Source organism: Pseudonaja textilis, chromosome 3 (genome assembly GCF_049901715.1).
Source record: "Pseudonaja textilis isolate UNSWEBS1 chromosome 3, rPseTex1.2, whole genome shotgun sequence".
In the NCBI taxonomy this organism is placed as follows: domain Eukaryota; kingdom Metazoa; phylum Chordata; class Lepidosauria; order Squamata; family Elapidae; genus Pseudonaja; species Pseudonaja textilis.
Window position 1 is genome coordinate 64,603,557 of NC_141992.1, and position 23,335 is coordinate 64,626,891.

The window sequence follows — 23,335 nt, forward strand, 5'->3', positions numbered from 1 at the left end:
TTAGTTTAAGAACATAAGAAAATCTCTGCTGAATCAGGCCAATAGTCCATCTAAAACAAACATTTTATGTCACATTGGCCACTCAAATGCATTCAGAAAGCTTACCAAGTAGGAAGACATTTTCTCTGTTTTCATATTCTCCCTACAAACCATATCACCTATAATTCACTTTTAACAATGGCTTCAAACTCAAAAGTGAGTATTTTAACCTTGAAACATTTGGCACCTTGTCTATTGTGAACTAAGTGTTTAAGACTAACCCAGTTTCTTAGTGCAAAGTATCAGTCTATCCCATTTCACTGCAGAAAATATGGCAATCTCGACATTTATCCTGACAGTTACATTTATCCTGATGGAACCATTTTTAGGTTAACATTTCTTTAATAAAAAAACAAAAAAAACCCAACTAAATAAAACTTACAGCATGTCCCAGAATAACATGAGCAATTTCATGTCCCAAAATGAATGAGAGCTGATTGATATCTGACACGGCATTTAGCAAACCAGTGAAAACGAACACTTGTCCATTCTGTAGGCAAAAGGATAAAATAAACATTTAGACAAGCCATTAGGTGTTTTATTCTTTCTCTCTCCCTCTCCCTTAATTATGCATCATCTTTTCAGTTATTACTTACTGGAAGTACAAAAGCATTAATATTAGGCTCTTCTACCACATGGATAGTCCATGTAAATTCAGAGAATCCTGGAATGTCCTTGTTGCTTTCAGTTAAATGAGTGACAACTTTCTTAACCACCTGGTAACGGGGATCTTTTTCTGGCAACATTTTATTCTGAAACTGCTGCATCCACTGAAATATTTAAAAAAGAAGATGGTGGGAAAAAGAGGAGGGGGGGAAAGCACAGTATATTAATTGTACCAAATGGCTCAAACTACAGCATAGATATGAATATCTATGAAGGAGACTTAATAAACACATGAGATAATATTATTTAGGAAAAAAATGCTATCCATCATGCCATAGTCTGCTTGAGATAAAGTTTAGGAATTTGAAGAGACTGCTTTTATGGGGAAGTATTTTTTTTTTAACCTTGGTAAAAGAAAGTAAAACTTATGGAATAGTGCCCTCATCAGGGATATGCAACCTTGGTAACTTTAAGACTTCTGGACTTCAACTCCCGAAATTCCCCAGCCAGCATGGAAGTTGAAGTCCACAAGTCTTAACGTTACCAAGATTGGATACCCCAGGTCTACTCATTCTTACAGCTTTTATCACAACACATCAGATAAGGGGTAGGACTTGTTTAATGAGACTGCGATATTGTTTAGATCACTTAGACACACTATGTCCCCCTCCACACAGTCTTCACCGAACATAACCTATGAACAGTCTTTAAAATCAAAAGGAAATACACCCTTATGGTAGCTACAATTCAGCTCCATACCCTTCCCGTATATTTCAAATTAATCACAAGCAGCAGACATGAAAAAAAAATCTTGCCTGTTTAACACCCTGAACTGTTATGTACCAAAGAGGGTGCCAAGCTAATTGATCCACTTCTTAATAATGAAGGTGGAACAATGGTTCTCATTATAAAACCCTGTTAGGAAATGCTAAAAATCAGGAACCACAGTTGCATTAGAGTGCCTTTATAAAGTAGCTTCTCCTTTGATGCTTTAAATATTCTTTGTTCCTCTCATTCTCTTCATTTTCTCTTCCTTCCACTTCTATTACCAATTGAAGCCTTCACCACACAGAAGGCAGTCATCATATATACAGATAAATGCCACTCAAATCCTGCAGGGCAACCAAGACAGATAAGCAGAAGAAGGGAGAATTCTTGCTGCAAATAATAATTTTCTTCCCAACTACCTCCCGTAGCCTTTGACTTCTGCAGCACATAAAAATGGTGTCTTGCCTCAAGGGTGTCATGTAACAATTTCTCCCCAAACAGCAAGAAGCTGTGCTTCCACAACAGGAAGCTCAATTCAGCTTTCAGCATTTTGACCTATCCAGTACATTCTTGGATCAAACCTTATTTTTAAATTATTTTTGATCAGGCAAATTTAAGCTTCTGGACAATAACTGAGTGTAAGCCAAGGTAAATGAACAGACAGAGACAAAATTACTGGGGTTACTTTTTCCCCTGCCCTGCATATCTCTGTGGCATTGTATTTCATTGTTATACTGTGATCCAGAGGCAGCAGTTCACATACTTAAACACTTAAACATATGAGGCAAGCCACAATCCTGACCTAACTAAGGTTAGCTAGAAATTGTAGGAGCCAACTTTGCCACTGCTCCTGGCACCTTATGAAGCTTAGTTATCAGAGGCAGCGAAACTACAATTTCCTGACTCCTGTCAGTGGTTATTCTTCTAAATCTTGCTTGCTAGGGAAGACCAAACTCTGTCAAAATGCCCTGCCCAGTCTGACATTCTACTGAAGCCAGAGATGAGGAAATCTTCCCTAGGAGTGGCTCAAAGTTGTCAAACTGCCACGCCAACTTCCCTGGCATTTTGAAAACCCAGTGATCAAGAGAGAGCAAAACACCCACCCACAAGGCCAAATCAGGGGTGAATCTTATATTAAGCTGGACGTCCCAAGTGGAAAATTAATCCAACAGTTTCTGTGCAGGATGATTTCTGCATTGGTTTAGTGTAAAGTAGACCCTTTACTGAAGAACATGGCTGCTGCTATGGTGTCTTTCTGCTATTTTTGCTTTTTCTGCCTCAAAACAGGTACAAGGAACATATTTTAAAATGTCAAGGTTACAAAACAAAGGGTCTTTTCAAAAGGGTCAACAAATCCTGCTATTTTCACAACATTTTATTTAAAAATCTCAGTGCTTTATAGTCCATGATGAACTTTTTTCAAGCGGAATCTCAAGGCAGCTGAAATCAAGAAAGTTCACTAAGAAACCTGAAGCATACGCCTTCTTAGAATCATCATCAAAATTAAACCGGAGCTGATTCACAGAGGTCTAAACATACCTTTTGCAGATATTGAACTTATTTTTATTTATTTAACCAATTTATACAATTGCACATATCACTAACAAGCAATTCTGGGCAGCGTACAACAGAGCTAGAAACAGTTAATAAGTATATTAAAAAGTATAAAAACCAAATTAAAGTAAATAATAATAGATGAAGGGACGTTAAAAATATTTTATCATTGGCATCAAGCCAATTGTCATCAGCATACTGATGATACCCCACTGCATGGCAATGGATGAGCTCATCCAGGGGACTCATGTAGATGTTAAATCAGAGAGAGGAGAGCATACCACATAGCAGGGACAGAGGATGGAATCTCTCCTCTGCAATCACCATTGACCGGAACCAACCCTGCAGAAAAGAGGTGAACCGGCATAACACCATGCCTCCCATCCTTAATACCATGGTTGGTGGTATTGAAAGCCACCAGGATGGACACAAAGCCGCCATCCTGCCAACGCCACAGATCATCCAAAAGCACAACCAATGCCATTTCCATACCATATCCAGGTCTAAATTCTGGTTGAAGAAAATTGCAAATAATTCATCCAACTTCTCTGAAGTTGTTGTATAAACACCTTCTCAAACAACTTCCTCAAAAAAGGAGAGGATGGATACTGGATGGAAGTTTGGCCAGCATCAGGGGGTCTAGTGATGGCTTTTTAAGGAGAGGGTGTGTGATAACCAGGGGCGTGGCACAAAGGCAACATAGTCAAATAAGCAAGAAGAGTCCCTTTAATACATCCAACTTTGCCCCCAATGTCCAGGTTACCTTCGGCTGGAGAAAAAACAGTCTTTAAGTGGAGGAAATTCAGTCCAAAAATGAAGTACATACAAACTGTAAATAAAAATCCACACAAACCACACTGCAGCAATTAACTTGACAAGGCAGGATAAGGAATTGCAGACTTGAAAGGCCAGAAAAACACACACAGTTGGGAAGACGCCAGGAACCCAGAGAAGCCTCAACAATAACAGATAACTCACGATTTGCTTCCAACAATTTTGCTATGCATAGCCTCCCTTTTTAAATACTGTGTTCCCAGCTGCAGCTAATGAAGGGAATCAGGGCCCTTTCCTCCCCTGTAAGCCACACAACTCATGTTGCTCCCTTCTCCGTTCCTCCCTGCGTGCCCTAGGATGAAGAGGGGCTGGCCCTGAGACTTCCTCTGAATTCACTCTGCCTTGCTCAACCTGCCCCTGCTCTGCCCAGCCTAACTTTGCCCTTCCCCAGTTTCTTCCACAGCCAACAGAGCCACACTCCCACTCCCTGTCAGCTGATTGGCCTCCCCCTCGGAATTAGATTCTGACAAGAACATGACAGGGTGAACCAAAAACTTCCTAAGATGCAAAGGAACAACTCTTCCCTACTAAAAGAAGAATTCACCACCGCTAGAAGCCACCCACACGACATGTCCTGGGACACTTTCACAAGTCAAGAAGGGCATAGATCCTAGCAAAAGAATATCCTTAATTTCTACCAACCCTGATATTGATACTCAATTGAAAGCCTGCAAAGATATATTCTCTCTAAGATGGAGGCATATGTCTTTTCAAACATTAAAGAATTATCATTATTTCTAGTCAGCTTAATGAGAGAGAATAGTTGTTATAAAATAACAATGTCTGTGGGATTATAAATTATAACAGTTAAAGCAAAAGCATTAAGTCAAAACCTATTAGAATTACACCATGCTATAAAATGGATGAACTCAATGTACTTAATATATTATAGCACTTTGAGAAGAAATGTCCTTCTAAAACAAGGGGTGTTCAAACTGGACAGCTTTAAGACTTGTAGACTTCAACTCCCAGAATTCCTCCTCCAATCATGTTAGCTCAGGAATTCTGAAAGCTGAAGTCCACAAGTCTTAAACTTGCCAGGTTTGAAGACCCTTGTTTTAAAAGAACAAGAAACAAATGTACTGCTTACCTTAATAATTACCTACCATGTTATACTCAATTTCTGTCATTTCTGCAAACTGATCCTTGTGAAATACTACAAGACGAGTGCGTCCAGTTATTGGTGTCTCCTCCAAATGTGTAAAATAAAAAAGGATAAATATAACTCCTAAGCTTGAAATTCCAAGGGTTATCTTCAATTTATTTCTTCTCACAGCTTCTTTAAATAACTCCTTCTTGTTTGGAGGAAGTGCACGCCACCATTTTCTTATGCTCCTAGAAGACACAAATATTACAATTTTCAAACAACTGTCCCTAGATTGTTAAAATATATAATCTTGAGTATAAATTATATCCAGATGAGAGGTTCACAACTAATTTGTCTATTATGAAGCAAAGAAAAACAGATAACGTGCAATTGTTTCTTACTATAGCACAATAAATCAATATCCTGCCAATTTCACCTAAGGACTGCAAAGCAAGCTTTACAAATTGGTAAAAAAGTCATTGAGTCTCTGTAAAATAATAAATATTTATTTTATCATACTTTAAAAATATTATTTGTAATAAAGGATTCAAATGCATTTAGCCACTTCAACTACTTATCTATAGTATGAAGAAATATTTTCTTGTGTAAATTTGCACGAGTAAAATAAGTGTTTATTTTATACTTATGCATGATATACTAATTATCAAAAGTAGAAGAATAATCTATATATATGCCACAAATCGGTTGAAATTTTAAATATTTAGGGTGCACATTTAGTATTTGTATGTATTTTTTTACAAACTAACAAATAACACACCATATTCAATGCATGAGAACTTAACAGACAGAAGCTTCTATAAACCCAAGTGAAGAAACTGGCTGGAACTTTTGGCAATCCAAGTTTTACAGAACAAAGTGGGAACTGATTTCATATCTCCAATTTGTAGCAATAAAATGGTACATGTGACTGATGTAGACCCAACAACTGATCCCAAGCAGAAGTAAGTGAGCTGGTTTTTTTCTGCTTTTTAACCAAGACCAAAATGCTACCTACCATATGATGAGCTACATCAGTAACTTTAAAAGAACTACAAGAAACTCAATATTATTTTCTTGCATACCATAAGCTTTTATCAGAACTGATCTTTTATAAATACACCACAAACTTTACAAATAATTATTCCTAGGTTATTTCTTTTTAACCAGGACAAAGTTGATTGGTTACCTCCCAAGGATGATAGCAAAAAGCTTTTGCACTGGTTTCAAGATCATCAGTAAGAGTGGAGCTGGAGCAGCTTTCAGTATTGATGATCCATGAAAGCATCTGAAGGTCTGGATATTCTGAGTAGAAACATCTTGTAATCTTTGAGACATAGTAGCTTCAAATAATACACCTTTTCTTCTTGCTTTTTGCTGAGTGAGTATATAAGGCCTTCTAAAATAGCTGCATCTGGTTGTACATATTTCTACGTCTTTAGGATCCAGAGGCCATCTGTGGGTTCTATTCATGATGTTTTCATAGATTCTGGAATTGTCTCTCCACAAATAAAATCTAATGTTCTTTTTATTCCATGCTTGGCACTTTGTCAATTGATGCTGGGCTACATTTAAAGCTTTCTTGGAAAATGTGTAAGGATTAACAAATTTTCCCCAATTAAATGAAGATGCCAACTGAATTAAAATACAGTTTCTTGAGCCACAAGAGGAAGCCATCTCTCTGTCGTTGAGTTTTGATATCTAAATGAAGATAATCAAAATATAATGTTACAAAAGAAATAATGAATTTGTAAGCATGTGATACAATGAGGGAAAGCAAATCAATTATTTCATGTAAGACTGATAGACCTGAGTGCTACATCATAAAACTGCCTGGCCTTGGATAGTTATTCTAGGATTCATAAATGTTGTTTATAAAGACAGGAACAAAAAGTCCATTAGTTAATTTTTAACTAGTTTCCAGATAACAGTTAACATCAGTTTACAAGCCAAATCTACACTCTTTATAAGTCAACATTAAGCCAGAATTCCACCATTTGGGCACGCAACTTAATACAAGGCTTAATACAAATCAGTTACTTGCTGAGATGGGCGTCCATACAAATTAAACAAATATAAAACACTAACAAGGTGCCAAATAAGAAGTATGAAAAAAGAAGGACCAGACCTAAGGTACATTCCTAGGAACTAGCATGTAAACCTGGACAATATGCTTCATAGGATTTTTCATTCATAAAGGTTGCTCTAAGACAGATCATGTTGGGTATACTTGTGATGCAACATGATCTAGGGATCAAGAAAAAGCCAAGAAGGAAACTCCTGATGTTGAATCATCAGCTTGTCTGAGTTAACTCTTCATAACTTTCAACACAGCCATGACTAGAATCCTGCTTGTGTGGCAGAACCACTCCTTATTATTCATCACATACACAGAAAACAGATTTTAATAGCAGGCAACAACTAAAGGGAAAGGACAACTGCATGATGCATTCCTGCCCTTCCATGGGATGCAATGGGATGACATAACTAGATTCCAACCTTTGTAGTTTTAGATTTTGTTCCATTATTTTAGTACAGTATTTCAAAACTGCTAATCCCTTTAAACACAATTAAAAATGGCAACAGTTAAGAAATAAAGCAGGACTTTGGAAACAGGAAGCAAGACTGAAGAAGTAGTGAAAGCGAAATTAGAGCAGAATTTAAGGGAAGGAGAAAGTGGATGGCAGCAAATAGACAAAAAAGTTACAGGAGACAGAAAGAAAATAAAAGACTAGGGATTTCAAGCAAGCTTAATTTCATACCTTTTATGAATTTGTATTTTATGCTAAGCCTGAAGTCATACAACTCAGTTGGTTTGGTTTTGATTCAGGCATGATTCATACTACTGCATACTACTGCAAGTTTCTGCAATGGGTGAAGACATAATAGATGGCTTAACAAATCACGGATAATGAAATTCTGGCTTAATATAATAACCAATTGAATTGGTCAGAGGAGCCTTAAACTCATTGCTACGCAAGTTACAATTTCTTCACTCCAGCATTCATTTACTACCTACAGGAATGAGATATTTTACTATCTCATGCAACACAACTGCAAATATAATGGAGGTAATATTCCGTGAAGCCCTAACAATGCCCTGATAGTTATATCATTAAAGTGCAGCAAGGTTCCCTATAATTCAAGGAATACTCCCCCTCATTAAAAGAAAGGAGGCAATATTCAAAATGCACTTTAGCTAAGGAAAATGCTGAGAAACGTGGGGAAATATAGATAGCCTGATGAAAGTGTCAAAAGATGATGCGGAGGGTTAGCAGAGCAAGCAAAATGACAATTGGGCACTGCCCAACCAAGTTTGTTTTTTCAAAATGTGCAAAGTGTCTCTGAGAGACAAAAACCATATAATATATTTAGACTCCATGCCAATATAGTAAGTCACCCATTAAACCAACTGAGAATTAAAAACAGGACATCCTATCATATTTCCATCTCCCTTCTCAACATTAAACATACAAGCATGTATTTTAGACTACAAGGTGCCAGTACTTAAAAACAAGGAGAACCTACGATTAAAGGAACCACCCCGCTCAACTTGCACATCTGTATTTTGAGATTCCAAACCCAGTGTGGAAAACAAGCACCCACATATTCTCCAGCACAGATTACGCAACCAAAGAGCCAAACCGTGCACCTCCAAACTGTAAAGGGGGAATACCATGTACACTTGCCCTTCCGGTTCTTCAACTTTCTTGCAATGTTCATGCAAAAAAAAATCTCCACAGTCTGTTTCTACGTCTGACAGAATTAATGTTACCAATAGAATAGAATATTTGGGTTGATTTGTGGGGTCATTGGTACTCTGAGCTTTTTCTTGTAGACATTTCATTACCCACCTAGGTAATATCATCAGTGCAATACTATGTTACCTACCTGGGTAATGAAACATCTGGATTTGCCAGCTGGACTGGGGGCCTCAAGGGAGGTGCTCACCACTCCCTATTGGCTGAGCAGATAAGACCTCCTTCCCATCCCAGCAGGCTGTTAGCTCTTAGTTCGATTTTACTATAGCTCTTAATACTATTTTTAACTTTGTGTTGTTTTCATCTTTTAACTATTTGTTACTTGTTTTATAAGTTGTAAGGCCACCCAGAGTCACCTTGTAAAGGAGACAGGCAACATAAAAATTTAATAAATAAATAAAGCCACCAAGACTCCACAGAACCAATGTTCTCTGCTGTTTAAAATAATAATAATAATGGTAGCAATAACACATTTTGGGAATCTGGTCTAATATATTAGCCTGCCTTGATCCATATTTCCCTCCAGGGATGCTGACTGTGCCACCCACCATCCCGAACAGGAAGTGCTGGGAATGAGGCGACATGTAATCCAACAGGGGCTAAGGAGCGACTCACTTGAAGAAAGCTGCTTTATGGGAGGTAAGAGGCACAAAGTGGGGGAGGCGAAGGATTCGGGCAGCGCTGGCGCCCGTAGAGACTCGGCACCTACCACCAACGTGGGAATGAACCCATCCGGCCCGGGGAAACGGCTGAGACCAGACGCCCCAGGCGGCGGACGAGGAGGAGGGGCCGAAAGTTTTACAGCTCGTCCTTCTTCAAGTTCTGCCTTCCCCGAAACCGAGAGGACTCAGACGCGGGCGAAGGGGCTCAAAGGGGGCGCGGGAGGAAAGGGGCTTGCGACCGCGGGGGTGGGTCTCTTTATAACCCATTCGACACCCCTTCCCTCCCCCCAAAAAGAGGCGGTTTTCTCGGAGCCCCTTAGCAGCACCCTCCGTTTGTCCGTCCCGTTCAAGGGCTTTGGCTGCGCTGAAGGCCGAAGCCGGGCCCTCGCTTCGCTTCCCTTCCGGGATTGAGGGCGGAGCGTCGCAGGGAAAGCCTCTCGACTCGTGCTCTAGTGGCTAAGTGGCGCCCAAAGGAGGGACGGTCGCAAAGCTTACTTGGGCATGCCAGGACTGGTCAATAAACCTTGCTTAGTATATTGCCTGGGCAGAGCTGTCTGGCCCTGGAAATGCCCTTCATTACCCGACCTGCCTTGCTATTGCAACATTTTTTATTTCATTCCTTACTTCACAAATGCTGGGTCCTTTTCTACATCGAGAGGGTGGTGTTGGGTTTCAGCCTATGCCACAAGCAAGGTGGAACAAGCATCCTTTGTTTTGTTCCGGCAATCGTTAAGATAACTAGGATTTAAATGAATTTTAAGGAGAAAACGTTCCATCTTATTGCATTTATATAAAAATTGGGCATGCTGCGGGCCTTTCAAAAACAAGTTTTTCCAGACTGGCTGATATATTTGGGGAGGGGGTTCCCTAAGAGAAATAATAAATAAAACACCGATTCTGTGCGCGTGAGGGTTTTTTCTCTAGATCTCTAGTCCATTGTTGGATCATCTTTATTAGGACCAACTCAAATGTGCAAGTTGAGAAAAGTATAAGAGCTCTTCTGTAAAGTAAGGAATGACAACCAGAGGTGAGAAATAATGTGCACGTTGCCAAGAGGCTGTTTTTTAAGATCAGTATTTCCGTACTGCATTACTTCCTTTAAATTTCTTGCCTTTACAAATGAAAACAGGCAACATCTAGGAAACTGTTATTATGAATAAAGGAACAGAATCTGGAGGAACATTTCAAACTGTCATCCCTCAAGTATATAAAAAGACCTAATCTGACCAGTGGTTTTTTTTTTCTTCTGCTTAAAATCTTTTATTCAGTCTCCAGTTTTTAAAATCATCACACTGACTTGCGATAGCTAGGATAGCAAAAAAAAAAAAAAAAGTGTTGTTTCCCATGAGAAGCTGTTTATACTTTTGTAAAATCAGCAAACCTGTAATAAAATGCAGCCCTAATATTAAATATCCATGGTTTATTTGGCCATCTTGATAAAAATTTGAATCTTCTGTTCATGTACCTGCGATCTTATATCACCTATGGGCATATGAAGTGTACCTAATGGGGTTTATTTATTTATAGCGTGTATAGGCTGTCCATCTTACTTCAAGGTAACTCTGGGCAGCTTACAATCAAATCAAATTACCTGGCGATTTAAATAATTTTGCACCTTATGTTTTTTTTTTAAAAAAAACACCCTTGATTGACAAACCTATATATTACAATTCCAAGCTAGTCACCAAATGTAACATAGATAATTATAGGATAATTTTAATAAATACAAACATGAATACTACTTTATAGGTAAATGTGGCATGTGTAGACATACAATTAGAAATTTATTACTGCATTTTTCTTTAAATATACAGCTAGATCAAAAGACATTGTAAGTAGTCATTATAAGCAGTGGCTGTTCTTGAATTTTAATGAGGAAACAGCACCTTTATTTTGAAGATGAAACTTCAGCTCAGAAACTCCTCTGATCAGCAAACAACTAGTGATTAGTGTAGGTGTAGGGAGTCCAGGTTTATATCTACCATGAGCCGTCCAAAGCTTACTGAAAAACTTTGAGTAGTTGTATTTCCTGGCTCAATCATCTCACATGATCATTATGGGGGAAAATGAGAGAAGATAATATGTGCACTAATTATTGAGATCACTGTCATTGTGGTCTACCTACTAAAAGACCCCGGTTGGGAAGTTCCACAATTGTAGCTAAATTTTTCACCATAACTATGATAATTAGAATGCTTTCCATCTGATTGTTTCCCGAGATGTATCTAATTCAGGCATGAGTAGGTTTTCATGTGCTGGCTAATGTATTTTTTTAACTTTTCTGAACGTTTCTATAACCGTATAGTTCAATAAATAAAAACTGTTGAGTGTGCTGTCTTGAACTGAAGGAAAGATGGGGATATATAGATCTAATAGATATAGTTACACAATTTGACTTCCTTGGATCTTCTAATAGGTTGGAGATTCCTTAACATGCTAACTTCCAGATACATTGGATTTTGATTCCCAACACTCTTAGCCTGCAACATTAAGATGTGTTTCCTCGTGTTTAAAATAAGGAGTCCTGCCATCAAAAGAAAAGCACACCACATGACTTCCCTATAAAGCAGAAGCTGGCATCGTCTGTTGCCATTGATTATGCTGAGTGAAAACATATATTTTCATGGCAGCGGTATGTTCTGCTATCATCTTTCATAAGAGGACAACTCAAGTTCTCATTTCTTAATTATATTTCAAAAGGAAGCTTCTCAACCCTTTGCTAGGAGCCTTTTTAATGAAAGTAAGATATTTTAACATTTTTGTTAAAATACATTTTGTATTGAATAACTCTGCCTTCAGAGAGAGGGGATGGGAAGTATATGCATTAATTTTCCCCCCACTTTTTGCCATGTTGAAATTTTCCCCCAGTTCAAGAATTGAAACTAAGATAGCTTTTTAAAAAAATTTAATGTTGTTGAAAGTAGCCAACAATAACAATAACAGAGTTGAAAGGGACCTTGGGAGGTCTTCCAGTCTAACCCCCTGCCCAATAATAATAACAATCACATACACTGTAATACATATACACATATATATATATTCATACAGACATTGATGTCAAAGAAGAATTGCCTGAAAAATAATGGAAACAAATGTCACCAGTTCTTCTGGATTTAGCTCCAAAATCTCAAAGGAGGAGTATAAATCCATTTTCATTCTCTCATTTAGCAATCACCTTGTGGCTTCTTATAATTATTTCCTCAAGTCGTGAAGTATGCTGGGAAAGGATTGCAAGTCTATTCGTCCTTCAGGGACTCGAGGCCTTCATGAAAATCAAAATGAGGACCTTGTCAGCTTATCCAGTGTGCACAATTTTAACGAGACAAAACTCTGGCATAAGGAATTTTGCTAATGCTACCAAGCCATATTAAAATCTGGAAAAGTCGAATCTCACTATCCTAATAGGCCATTGTAATATTTCTAGATTAATTTCAGCATTAAAGTGAGGTAATTGCAGCACTTAGAAATTTATCAAAACCCCGAGGCAGATCAATGGGGAGGCTTTGAAAATGCTAATTGTACCTGCATGGGAAAGATTATGGTTGTAATAGTATTAACAACCCTATTAAGGAACAGGGAATTGAGGAGCAATTTATAATATTGCCATCATTCTCTGAAGAAGTGGTTAAATAAAAATGTAAGATATAGATTGTTTTGTTTTTATTGCTGTTAGAAGATGACTATTTATTGATGCCATCCGCCCTGACTGAAATATACCTCATTTATGAAAAATACTTGTAATTACACTTTTTAAAAAGAATCCTATAAAATAGCAGACAATACAGGGAAATGTCTTCATGGTATTGCAATCCCATTTTTCAACAGTTGTCACTGATATATGATGAAAATTAAAAAGGAAAAATATCCACAATATTAAAACTGTGTTTAAGATCTAACTGCTAACTATTTGCAAGAGAAAATTAAAGTTACATATCTTAGCTCCCTGGGGAAATCCTGGGAGTGAGGCAGAAGCCCTCTGACAATCTTTCAGAACTGAAGAAATACAGTCATGATCCTTGCCATATACTTTTCAAGAGTAGTCCTATGTGGACTGGTGGCAATTATCTAAATGTACAATGTTTAATTGTACATTCCTACAAGCATGCACTTCTTGTCATTGTTGTCACCTGAAGATCCAGTCACAGCATAGTATCAAGGACAGTTCCAGAATGTTCCTAAATGTGCCTACTACTGATAGTCCTCAATGTATGTCTACAATTGGGACCAGAAGATTAATGCCTGGTCATGCCCGATTGTTTGACCATTTTTGTCATGGATGTTAAGTGAATCATTGCAGTTGATAAGTGGATCTTGTGATCCTTAAACAATCTAGTTTTCCCAGTTGACTTTACTTGTTGGAAGCCAGCTGGAAAAATAGCGAATGACAGTCACATAACCCTGAGATGCTGCAACCGTCATTAATATATGCTGATTGCCAAGCACCCAAATTTTGATTATGTGACCATGGGGATGCCGCAATGGTTAAAAGAATCATACGTCACTTTTTTTAGTTGCAGGTGTAACTTCAATTGATCACTAAACAAATGGTTGAAAGCTGTAACTTTCCCTTTGGAAAAGTACTTTAGTCTGTTACATCCAAGAGCTTTTGAGATCCACGATGTTTTACTTTTTGAGTACTTTACTTCCAAACATTCTCCTACTCCTTTGAGTTCATAGTAATCATTTTCTGGAGAAACTAAATTGCCTTTTTGGCATCCTCTACCATATGATTGCACCATTTCCTAGACCTGTTCATTCCTTCCCTTTTCAGCCAGGGAAAAGTTGGAAGCAACACACTATGGAACATACTGCTTCAAGTTTCTCATTCATTTGTTAAGGTTACAGTGACTAAAATTAATCTCCCAACACCACCTTTTACTAGGACTCAAAAGCCACAGGTCCCTCAACCCTGGGTAAAATTTGCTAAAGAACTGTTATTCTGGTGCCTTTTCTTTGAATTGAGAATGACATATGGCCATATATATTTTACATGTTCCTTGCTGCAATTAATCTTTGTGTTCCTTTGATTAATTACTGACATATAAAGTACAATATCCGTCCCATTTATAACCTCAGAATTTTGTCTGTTCCTTCTCAATGGCACACATAGAAATACCAAAGCTTATCCATTTTCAGATGAGGTTAACTAATTACAGAAAATTTGATATCAGTTTTAAACTGCATGGTTTATCCTGCTTTCATTGTCTCCTATACATCTCATTCATACACATCTTCTCTTTACCCTCTTTATTTATCAGGGATTTTTTCCTGGTTTTCTTTCGTGTTACAATTTTGATTAATCACATTTATCTTCCTTGTTATCCATTAAATCTTTCACTTTCTTGTCATTATACATTGTATTCATCAGAACATAAGCAACCTAAAACCTTTCCAGTTTTGCTTCACTGAAACATGGGCTGTTCAAAACAATTCTGATGGAAGTGTCCAGATAATTTGAACTACATTTGAAAAATAATATAGTTTTGTTTATACTTTTACCTTAGAATAATTCCCACTGAGTTCAGTGGAACTCATTTGAAAAAAATGGCCTAAAATATAGGAACTTGAGAAGAGCTCATATGGATGAGATGAAATCTTATTTTATTTTTATTTATTAATAAAACCTTGCCAAGCATCTTGTTTGTTAAAGCACTCAGATATATCTGTGAACCCCCAAAACATACAGTCTTGGCCTATTGTTCCGTATCAATGGTTTTTAGAGCATCTTCCTCTGATCCAAGTAGTGTAAACCTATAATTACTAGTATTCTTGATAGTATGTTGCTAGTTATTTCAGCAACTCTCATCTTTATTTGTATTTAATAATTTAGTCCAATATGTGGGAAATTGTCTTTTTGTATTGTGTGTCCTCCTCCTCCTCCTCCTCCTCCTCCTCCTCCTCCTCCTCCTCCTCCTCCTCCTCTTCTTCTTCTTCTTCTTCTTCTTCTTCTTCTCCTCCTTCTTCTTCTTCTCCTTCTCCTTCTTCTTCTCCTTCTTCTTCCATATCTATCATCGGACATTGGCGATCATGTTGGTGATCCTATTTTTATCAACAGCCTCATGAAAAAGTGCCGTTGAGTTTTGTCCAAACCAGACCCTTAGATTTTGAAGCCATGATGTTCTTCTTCTGTATGGATCTCGTTTGCTTTCAATCTTTTCTTGGAGGATTAAGTGAAGTATGCCATATTGTGTGTTTTATGTAAAATAATCATTCTATTCCTACTAAGGAAAAATTGACTTGTTAGTCATGTCTCACTTGATATAAGTGCCTTGCAAAATTGAAATGTATAGCTTAATATATTGTCACAGTATATTAAGTATAAGTATACAAACACAATCACTTTGCTGGTATAAATCACAATGGCTACTGCCATAATAAATTTAAATAATAAACTATGATTTATAACCACAGTAGCTGCATGTTCACAACATATTAAGTTCATTTTAATCTACATTTGTTAGGTTGATACAACATACCATAAGCATCTGATAGGCAATGATGTTACTTCATCATATCACAAATGATATCAGTGATGTAATTTGCATCATTTGTATAATGATATCATGACATATGTGATGTCACTTGACTTCCTGCGCTCACCCAAGCAATGAGCTAAGGGAGAAATACACCACAGTAATAATATGGCATAGTCCAGCCACTTTATCTTGTCTAGTAAGAGATGGACTACAATGTTCTGTATCAACTATTGTAAAATTCCTGTCCTTATGGAAATGTAGATTTCAGTTATCTTAATAGATAGATAGAGACACAAGCAACTACTGCTACTAGTTCCAAACTTGAATTAAACATTATCTTTTCATGAAGTAGAAACCTTTGCTGGACAACTGAGTTCTACATACTGCAAATTTGATGCTGGCTAGATACAGACTTCTGTAGGTGTTCATTTGTAAACAAATTTTTAGGAGCACCTGCATGACTCTACAGAAAATAATTCTCCTAGTACGCAACACTTACAAATGCAATAACCTGTTTTCTTTTGCATCTGATTAAGTTTATTCAGTAAAATTTGTGTGTCAATGACTGAACACAAAACACAATAGAGACTATTCCAAAACCAAGACAGTTCGAACAGGGGTGGGATTAAAAAATTTTAACAACCGGTTCTGTAGGCATGGCTAGGTGGGCATGGCCATGTGACTGAGTGGGCATGGCTTGGTTTGGGTTTTTTGGGAGCACCCTCCCACCAATTTTTTGGGCCTCCTGGGCCTCAGGGAAGCCTCCTGAGGGGGTGTTTGTGGTCCCAGAAGGCTCCCCTGGGGCTCAGGAAGAAAAAAATGGAGCCTGGAGGGGGTGCACAGCACCCCCCCAACCCTCAGCTTTGGGGACTTCTAGGCCTCAGGAAAGCCTCCTGGGGGGCATTTTTGCTTCCAGGAAGTCTCCCTGGGGCCCAGGAAGGCAAAAAATGGAGCCTTCCTGGGCCTCAAGGAAGCCTCTTGTGTAGTAAGTAAGATGACAGGGGAATACCAGAACAGCTGGTCTTAGGAACAGCTGATGGTCAGGAGGGAAGAAAAAGAAATATCTTAAAGAGTGACTGGGTAGGGAAGAACCCAGTCAGTGGGCACGCACGCGATGTTGGGCATGCACGCGATGTTGCGCGTGCATGATAAGGACTGACTGAGAGAGGAGGGGAGGGCAGAGAGGAGAAGGGCCAGCCAGGGGAACGATTTGACGGTTTTCTGAACTACACAGAATTATAACAACCGGATCTATAGAACCAGTCTGAACCGGTAGAATCCCACCCCTGAGTTCGAACAAAACTCACCTCCTTTCAATTCCAGCTTAAGGTTTTGAAAGAATAATTTAGAGCAGACTGTTGAAACAGTTTCAAGTTATACTTGCAACTGTAGAAAGTTACTACCCAGCCCTCTCCTAGAAGAATGAAATATTTTGAGAAATATTTAAAAAGCAGAATATTGTATTTCCCTGGATGATAAAAGAAGAAACATGTTTCAAAGGCAGAAAGCAGCTCCCTACCCCCAGCAGATATTTGGTGCCAATTAAGAAAGACTGGGCCAGCCTATCTACAAGACAAAAGACCTCCAACTCCAGGGTGGTGGGATTAAGACATGACCCTCCAGGACATACTAGAATGAACCCATCTAGCAGCAGAGCTCACCACATGACACAATCTCCTATTGCATCAACAGTCCAAACTTCAACCAAACCTGGGACTCAGAGAACCTACAGAGTTAGCTATGACCCCTACAACAGGAATAGGATAGGATAGGATAGAATAGAATAGAATAGAATAGAATAGAATAGAATAGAATAGAATAGAATAGAATAGAATAGAATAGAATAGAATAGAATACATGCTCTTGCATAGGAACATGAAGATCAAGTTCAAAGTCCAAGAGAGGGTATAAAAAACCCATCACTCTCAACTCCATGTGGTCAGCTACCCAGAATCACACATGCTTGGTGATTCTGCTTCATCAATAAATGGACCCTCTTTCCAATCAGCCTCCATTTTGTCCCCAGTGCCTTTCTCCTGGGTTGGAACTGAGTCGGGTGGATATTTCTCCCAGCAGAACTCTATAGATCTATTCCTTTAGCAGTTGTTGGAAATCAAGCAAAGGGTTGATATGACAGAGCGCTATGCTAAGAAATCCTTCTTCTCTGGAGCTTTTATTCAGTTATGATAGACAACCTGGACCTATTTCTGTATAGAAAATAACATATGATGAAGAAAGCAATTGTGCCAGCTTGTGTTTGTTTTTAAAATTCATAATATTCTAATAGCCTGTTATTATAGGAGAGAAATCTTGAGAATGTGACTATTTTACAGTAGGGCAACATTTTTTTTTAGGGATGATTTTATTCTGCCTATACTGTATTATGTCATTTGTTAACCAAAGATTGGCCTTAAAGATTGGCTATCGCATATTGAACACTAAGCCTAGCACTGTACTTACAGGAAGCTCCACATAAAATAGTGGATCAATATTCAAAGACTGAGTCTATTTGCAGTGAAACAGAGATGAAATTTAAAAATTATAAGAACCCTTCCCTTTTTTGCAATGTTAGTTAGGTTGATTTCAATGGTGCATAGGTTATTTATAGATTGCTAATTGTAGAAATGCATTGCCATTAATAATTGTGTTTCTTTTTCAATACCTAGTTTTAGATTGTTTGAAATTAAAATGAATGGACAGCATTGCTAGGTCTTGCATTTTGGCAAAATTACAAAGCTAAGAGGGAGTGGATTACTGATTTAAAGGATTGCCTTGGTAAACAAGAAAGAGCAAACCACATGTCATGTTCTAAGTGCTCAGCTGAATCATTTTTGGCTGTTAAACAGCAGAGGTGTGGAGAAGTGAGTGGGTTTTCCACAACTAAGTTACAAGGAAACAGCCATTATTTTAATGATGCTGGGTTTCCTTAGAGCTGCACTAGCTTATCATAAAAGTGTGCAACCATCAGATGAAAAGTGATGACGCTTTCAGGAAATAGTAGCGACTGAAATGGCCAAATTAGGTCATCCACTTTAAAGTAATCGAAGCAATTTACATACCACCATTTAAATACTAACTAGACAGTGCGACCTTACTGCAGACATTAAGCAAGCTACTCCAAAACGTATCCATATCATAAAAGCCAGAAGATCAGTAGTCAGTTTATTTATGTCAGGTATGAACAACCAGACCCACATATGCAATATAATGAATCCAGGCTAATTTCCTGCTTGAACTCTCCTCCCAAATGGGATGGTTGCTGTCCAACAGTTTATGAGGAAACTTGTGTCTTTCCACTATGATAGAACTGCAATTTCTAGCAGCCTCAGCTAGCATGGGCGACAGTGAGGAACACTGGGAATTGTAGTTCACTAAGATCTGTAGGACACATGCTCTTCACCCCAGTCTACACAATATACAATTTATCATCACCGGACTAAGTTTAACAGCATTTTAAACTTAAGAAAATTTATTTAAAGACACCATTATGTTACACAAGATAGATTCCATTAGAAAAGCTATGCTGGTATTACTTTACAAAAGTAGCATTCTTAGTTTTAGATCTGGAGCAGAAGCAGATATTTTCAGTCAAATAAATTTACAAAATAAAAGTGTAACAATCTTTAACAAACGAAAAGCCAGTCTTAAATGTAGAAATAAGTCTTGTGCTTGAGAGATACAGAAAAAGATATTTTAATATACACATAAAAACATGTATCGAAACAGAGTTGATAAATTAAGCTAACTGTGTAGCTATGGAACAACTTTGTTTTCTTTAAAAAACACATGAAACTGAAACATTTCAGGAATAGGTTATAGCATTAAGGTTTTTTTCTCTCTGAAACTTCAAATATATCTTCAGTCTTCATCAATTTTCCATTTTGTAACTGGGAAAGATTCTACGAAGCTATTGTTTTTACCTTTGATTATTATTAGAAGAAAAAAATTAATGCCTCCTTCCCTTTGAATAACGGGATAATCTTATCTATTTTTCATTTCCTTAGTATCAAAATCTTAATTCTGATTTCAGATTACAGCATCTACGAAACCCCATTTATTTGCATTTCACCCATCTCCTTAATCTCAACTTTTTCATATTTTCCAGTCCTCCATCTCCTCATAATCACAAACACAACAATCCCAATTAAAATGGCTAAGAGAACCACCACAGCCACTGCCACAACACCAGCTTTCAGAAATTGCATTGAGAATTCTGGGGGGATTTCATCCACGTAGTAAATGAGGACATTTTCAATATGTAACGGTTCTCCTTTGACCGTGATATTAAATTTATTATTGGAGGCAAAGTGGGAGTCAAGTTTGATGTCTTTTTCAAAGTAGTAGGCTACATCTGCAATATCCACATCTTTGTAAGACTTCTGCGAAGCATTCTGTTTCAATTCAATTTTGATGAATGGCTGATCATATTCAATAGATGAGATGAAGGTTGGATGAAGCATGTACCGGTTCTGAATGAGGCGCAGAAGACTGTTGGCTACTTCAGACTGGGAGAAGGGGGTTTCCCGCTCTTTGTGCTTCAGCTCGATGAAAATCCAGCTTGTTCTAACAAGTTTGTTGCATTGTATGTTTGTATCACTCTTATCTGTTCTCCTGACCCCAGCACTGTTCACACACCAACAAGTATCAGTTTGATTGCATTGCCTGGCTTTGAAGATGCCATTGTTGTCACAGTCTGGATCATACAGTCCATCATTGTCCAAAAAACCAGTTTCAGGCTTTTCAAACTTCTTGCCTTTTGGGGCACTCACCTCTGCCTTCATAAGCAGACATTTAGATGTCAGAGTTGAACAGTCCACTTGCTGATTTGAACCCTGAGCCTTGCAGACACAGCTGCCTTGCTCCATGGCACAACGCGTCCGTCTGTTGGTTGGACATGAGCAGAGATTCTCTTCTGCCAATGCTGCCGTGACCATCAAAAACAATACAATTCTGAAAGTAGCCTCCATAGGTTGGAAAAAGATGAGCAGAGGTTGGCTTTAGAAAAGAGCAGGTGAATACAGCAGCCTAAAGACAAGATCCATCCACAGCAAGAGCCTCCCAGTTTCTGTGTGACTGAACGCAACTCTTGCTTCCTCTCTTTGAAAATGAATGTCAGACCCACCCAATCAATTTAGTTGGTGACTCACAAACAAAACAGGTCATAACAGAGGTCCAAAAGCATACACCTTCTTCCATTAGGGTGTGGTAGCAACTCTCATTTCTTTCCTCCTACTGAATGAGGAAGTACAGGATAACAAAAACACAGAAACCAATATAACACTACTATAATCTCTTTTGTGAATTCAAGCACACCTGTCTTGTGGGCTGAGGTAATAATATGCGAGGCTACGTATTAATGGAAAACCTTATTGCATGCTGGCTGGGGCATTCTGGGAATTGAAGTCCACACATCTTAAAATTGACAAGGTGGAGAGACGCTAAGGTAGACTAATGTTGACTTCAAGGGTCATTACACACAATGGGCAGAACTGAGGGAGGCAGAGAAAACTGTCTCTCTTTCAAGTTTTTGAGGATTCAGTGGTCCTTGATGGTCAGCTCTTTCATGATTTAAGATGAACAGCTCTTTAGTTCTTCCACTAAACCAGGTGGTCAGCAACCTTAAGCACTCAAAGAGCCATGAAAGTCCTAACCAGAAGTCCTCCATTCAATTCTGGAGCTGACCAGAAGTCCAGTCTCCTCCTAGCGTGGCATCCCTAACCAAAAGCCCTATCAATTGTGGAGCCAACTGGCAACAGAGAGCCACAGAAGAGAGATGAAAGAGCCACATACAGCTCCAGAGCTGCCGGTTGCTGACCCCTGCGCTAAACAGTGATGAGCCTGCAAATACATGATAGTTCAGAGAAGTACTAAGAGGAATCTTTGGTATCTCTTGAGATGACCCAAAGGCTCCAGCCAAGTTACATCTTCTTCTAATATGAAGTGGATTTTTGATGTCCCTGATAAAGTAATTTCACACAGCCTATCCTTATTCACTTAAAAAGTGTACCTCTGGCAAACACTGACCTCTGCAAGGATGTCCACCAGGGAACCATGATTGACCAATACTCTATGGCAAATTGGGTTTTGCTTTGGCAGGATATGAGAAATGGCCTTTACGGTCAAATAGTATTTGGTGAAAGTTGCTCCCACGTCACACTGACCTTTAATACCTTGCTCTTCTCTGAATCACAGAAGTGCACCAGTGGGGAGAAGGATATTTTTTTAAAAATCTATAGTTATCAAGGGAAGGATATTTCATGTAAGGAGGAAACCTCCATTTCATCTCCCTCTACAGAAAATATACTCCAAAGCCTTATTCCTCTATTTTATTGCCTTTGTACTGTGAAATGATCTTCTCTGGTACGTGTTGTTCGTATTAGTTATTTTCAGCAAGTTTCTAAACATTCCCAATGCTTTTTCAAAAGCTTATTTATTTTATTATTTGTTAAACAAATTTATATGACCCCTCCAACTCACAAATAGATTACTATTGTGTGTCATAAGAACACCTACATATAGTATTCTTAAAAGTTGCCATACTTGGCTTTGGGTGGGAATTCTTATCTTTAATTCAAATGTCCAATGTTGTATTATAAGAAACCAGTCTTGTAATATTTCCATGTCACACATCAAAAACTTTATTTTGCTCTGTCTTTGTGGCACTTGAAATATGTGCTATTTTTTTCCCGTCTGGTAGCCTTTGAGATACTGCAGATTGAAAATCCTGTAATAAACCAACCTTTGTCCCTGCACTTTTTACACACAAGTAATGATTAGCTAAAGTACTTCAATTACACAGTTTCGGAGGTGTGTATGTGTGCCCATGTTACTCATTTATAGTAGCAATAAAGAAAAAACTTGTGATATCTTAAAAGAGTAATTAAAGTTGTTATTCTTTAAGTTGCCACAAGATACTTTCTTATTTTAATTATTCAGTTAGTCCCTAGTATTATGTCTGCCAACTGATTTGGGATAATTATCTCTGAAACCAGTATATCGTTTCCTTTCTGTTCCTCAAATGTTTCTCCAATGCTACTCAAACACTATTGCTTGGGTCCTTTCTCCTGCAGGTGTTACTTCCTCTTACTGTTTTATTACTGCCAAAACATTCCTCAGTGTATGATTAGAAGTACTGGCTAGAAAATTGTGTGGCTCTCTGAAAGCATTGGTGGGGGGTGGGGGGTGGGGGAGGCAAAATTTGGAAGCAGCTTTCCTAAGCACTCAATGCATAGCGACTGAATGCCAAACTGGCTGAAAACTTTAGGCTCTGCCGAATGCCAGGATGTCAAACTGGTTTGGAGACAGTAAACAACTTTCTTATTTCAGGAAAGAATGGAAGCAGAGGAGAGGGGTAATTGAAGGAGAATGAAAAGCAGGATCGGATAATTTCCACTTTTATGAGAACCACCATCGCTATTAACTGGGTATCAGTTCATTTATTACAGAATTTCTGTATGGGAAACAGAATACGATCAAGTGTATGATAGGCTGTCCTCGACTTACAATCGTTTGTTTAGTGACCTTTCGAATGGCCATTTTTCACACTTTTGA

General features: G+C 38.2%; 3 protein-coding genes across 6 annotated transcripts in view; 1 reads left to right on the plus strand and 2 right to left on the minus strand.

Annotated features, from left to right (window-relative positions):
* The window catches only part of OMA1 (OMA1 zinc metallopeptidase), a 29,035-nt gene extending 19,312 nt beyond the window's left edge, over window positions 1-9,723 (minus strand). For 2 of the 4 annotated variants that reach the window (XM_087929988.1, XM_087929986.1), the window contains exons 1-5: window positions 9,262-9,723; window positions 6,075-6,586; window positions 4,908-5,136; window positions 636-809; window positions 422-529 (exon numbers count right to left, since the gene is read on the minus strand). In XM_087929988.1, coding sequence (XP_087786114.1) covers window positions 422-529; window positions 636-809; window positions 4,908-5,136; window positions 6,075-6,562 — 999 coding nt within the window. In that variant the 5' untranslated portion in view covers window positions 6,563-6,586; window positions 9,262-9,723. Of the gene's footprint in view, window positions 1-421; window positions 530-635; window positions 810-4,907; window positions 5,137-6,074; window positions 6,587-8,776 lie in introns of all 4 variants that reach the window. The other 2 variants (XM_026707202.2, XM_087929987.1) reach the window with 2 other exon arrangements.
* The window catches only part of LOC148126145 (uncharacterized), a 37,408-nt gene continuing 20,964 nt past the window's right edge, over window positions 6,892-23,335 (plus strand). The window contains exons 1-2 of the mRNA XM_087929989.1: window positions 6,892-7,018; window positions 9,173-9,285. Coding sequence (XP_087786115.1) covers window positions 6,993-7,018; window positions 9,173-9,285 — 139 coding nt within the window. The 5' untranslated portion in view covers window positions 6,892-6,992. The remainder of the gene's footprint in view (window positions 7,019-9,172; window positions 9,286-23,335) is intronic.
* TACSTD2 (tumor associated calcium signal transducer 2) lies at window positions 18,935-22,228 on the minus strand. Its single transcript, XM_026707294.2, has one exon. The coding sequence runs from the start codon at window positions 20,749-20,751 to the stop codon at window positions 19,825-19,827; it is 927 nt and encodes a 308-aa protein (XP_026563079.1). The 5' UTR covers window positions 20,752-22,228; the 3' UTR covers window positions 18,935-19,824.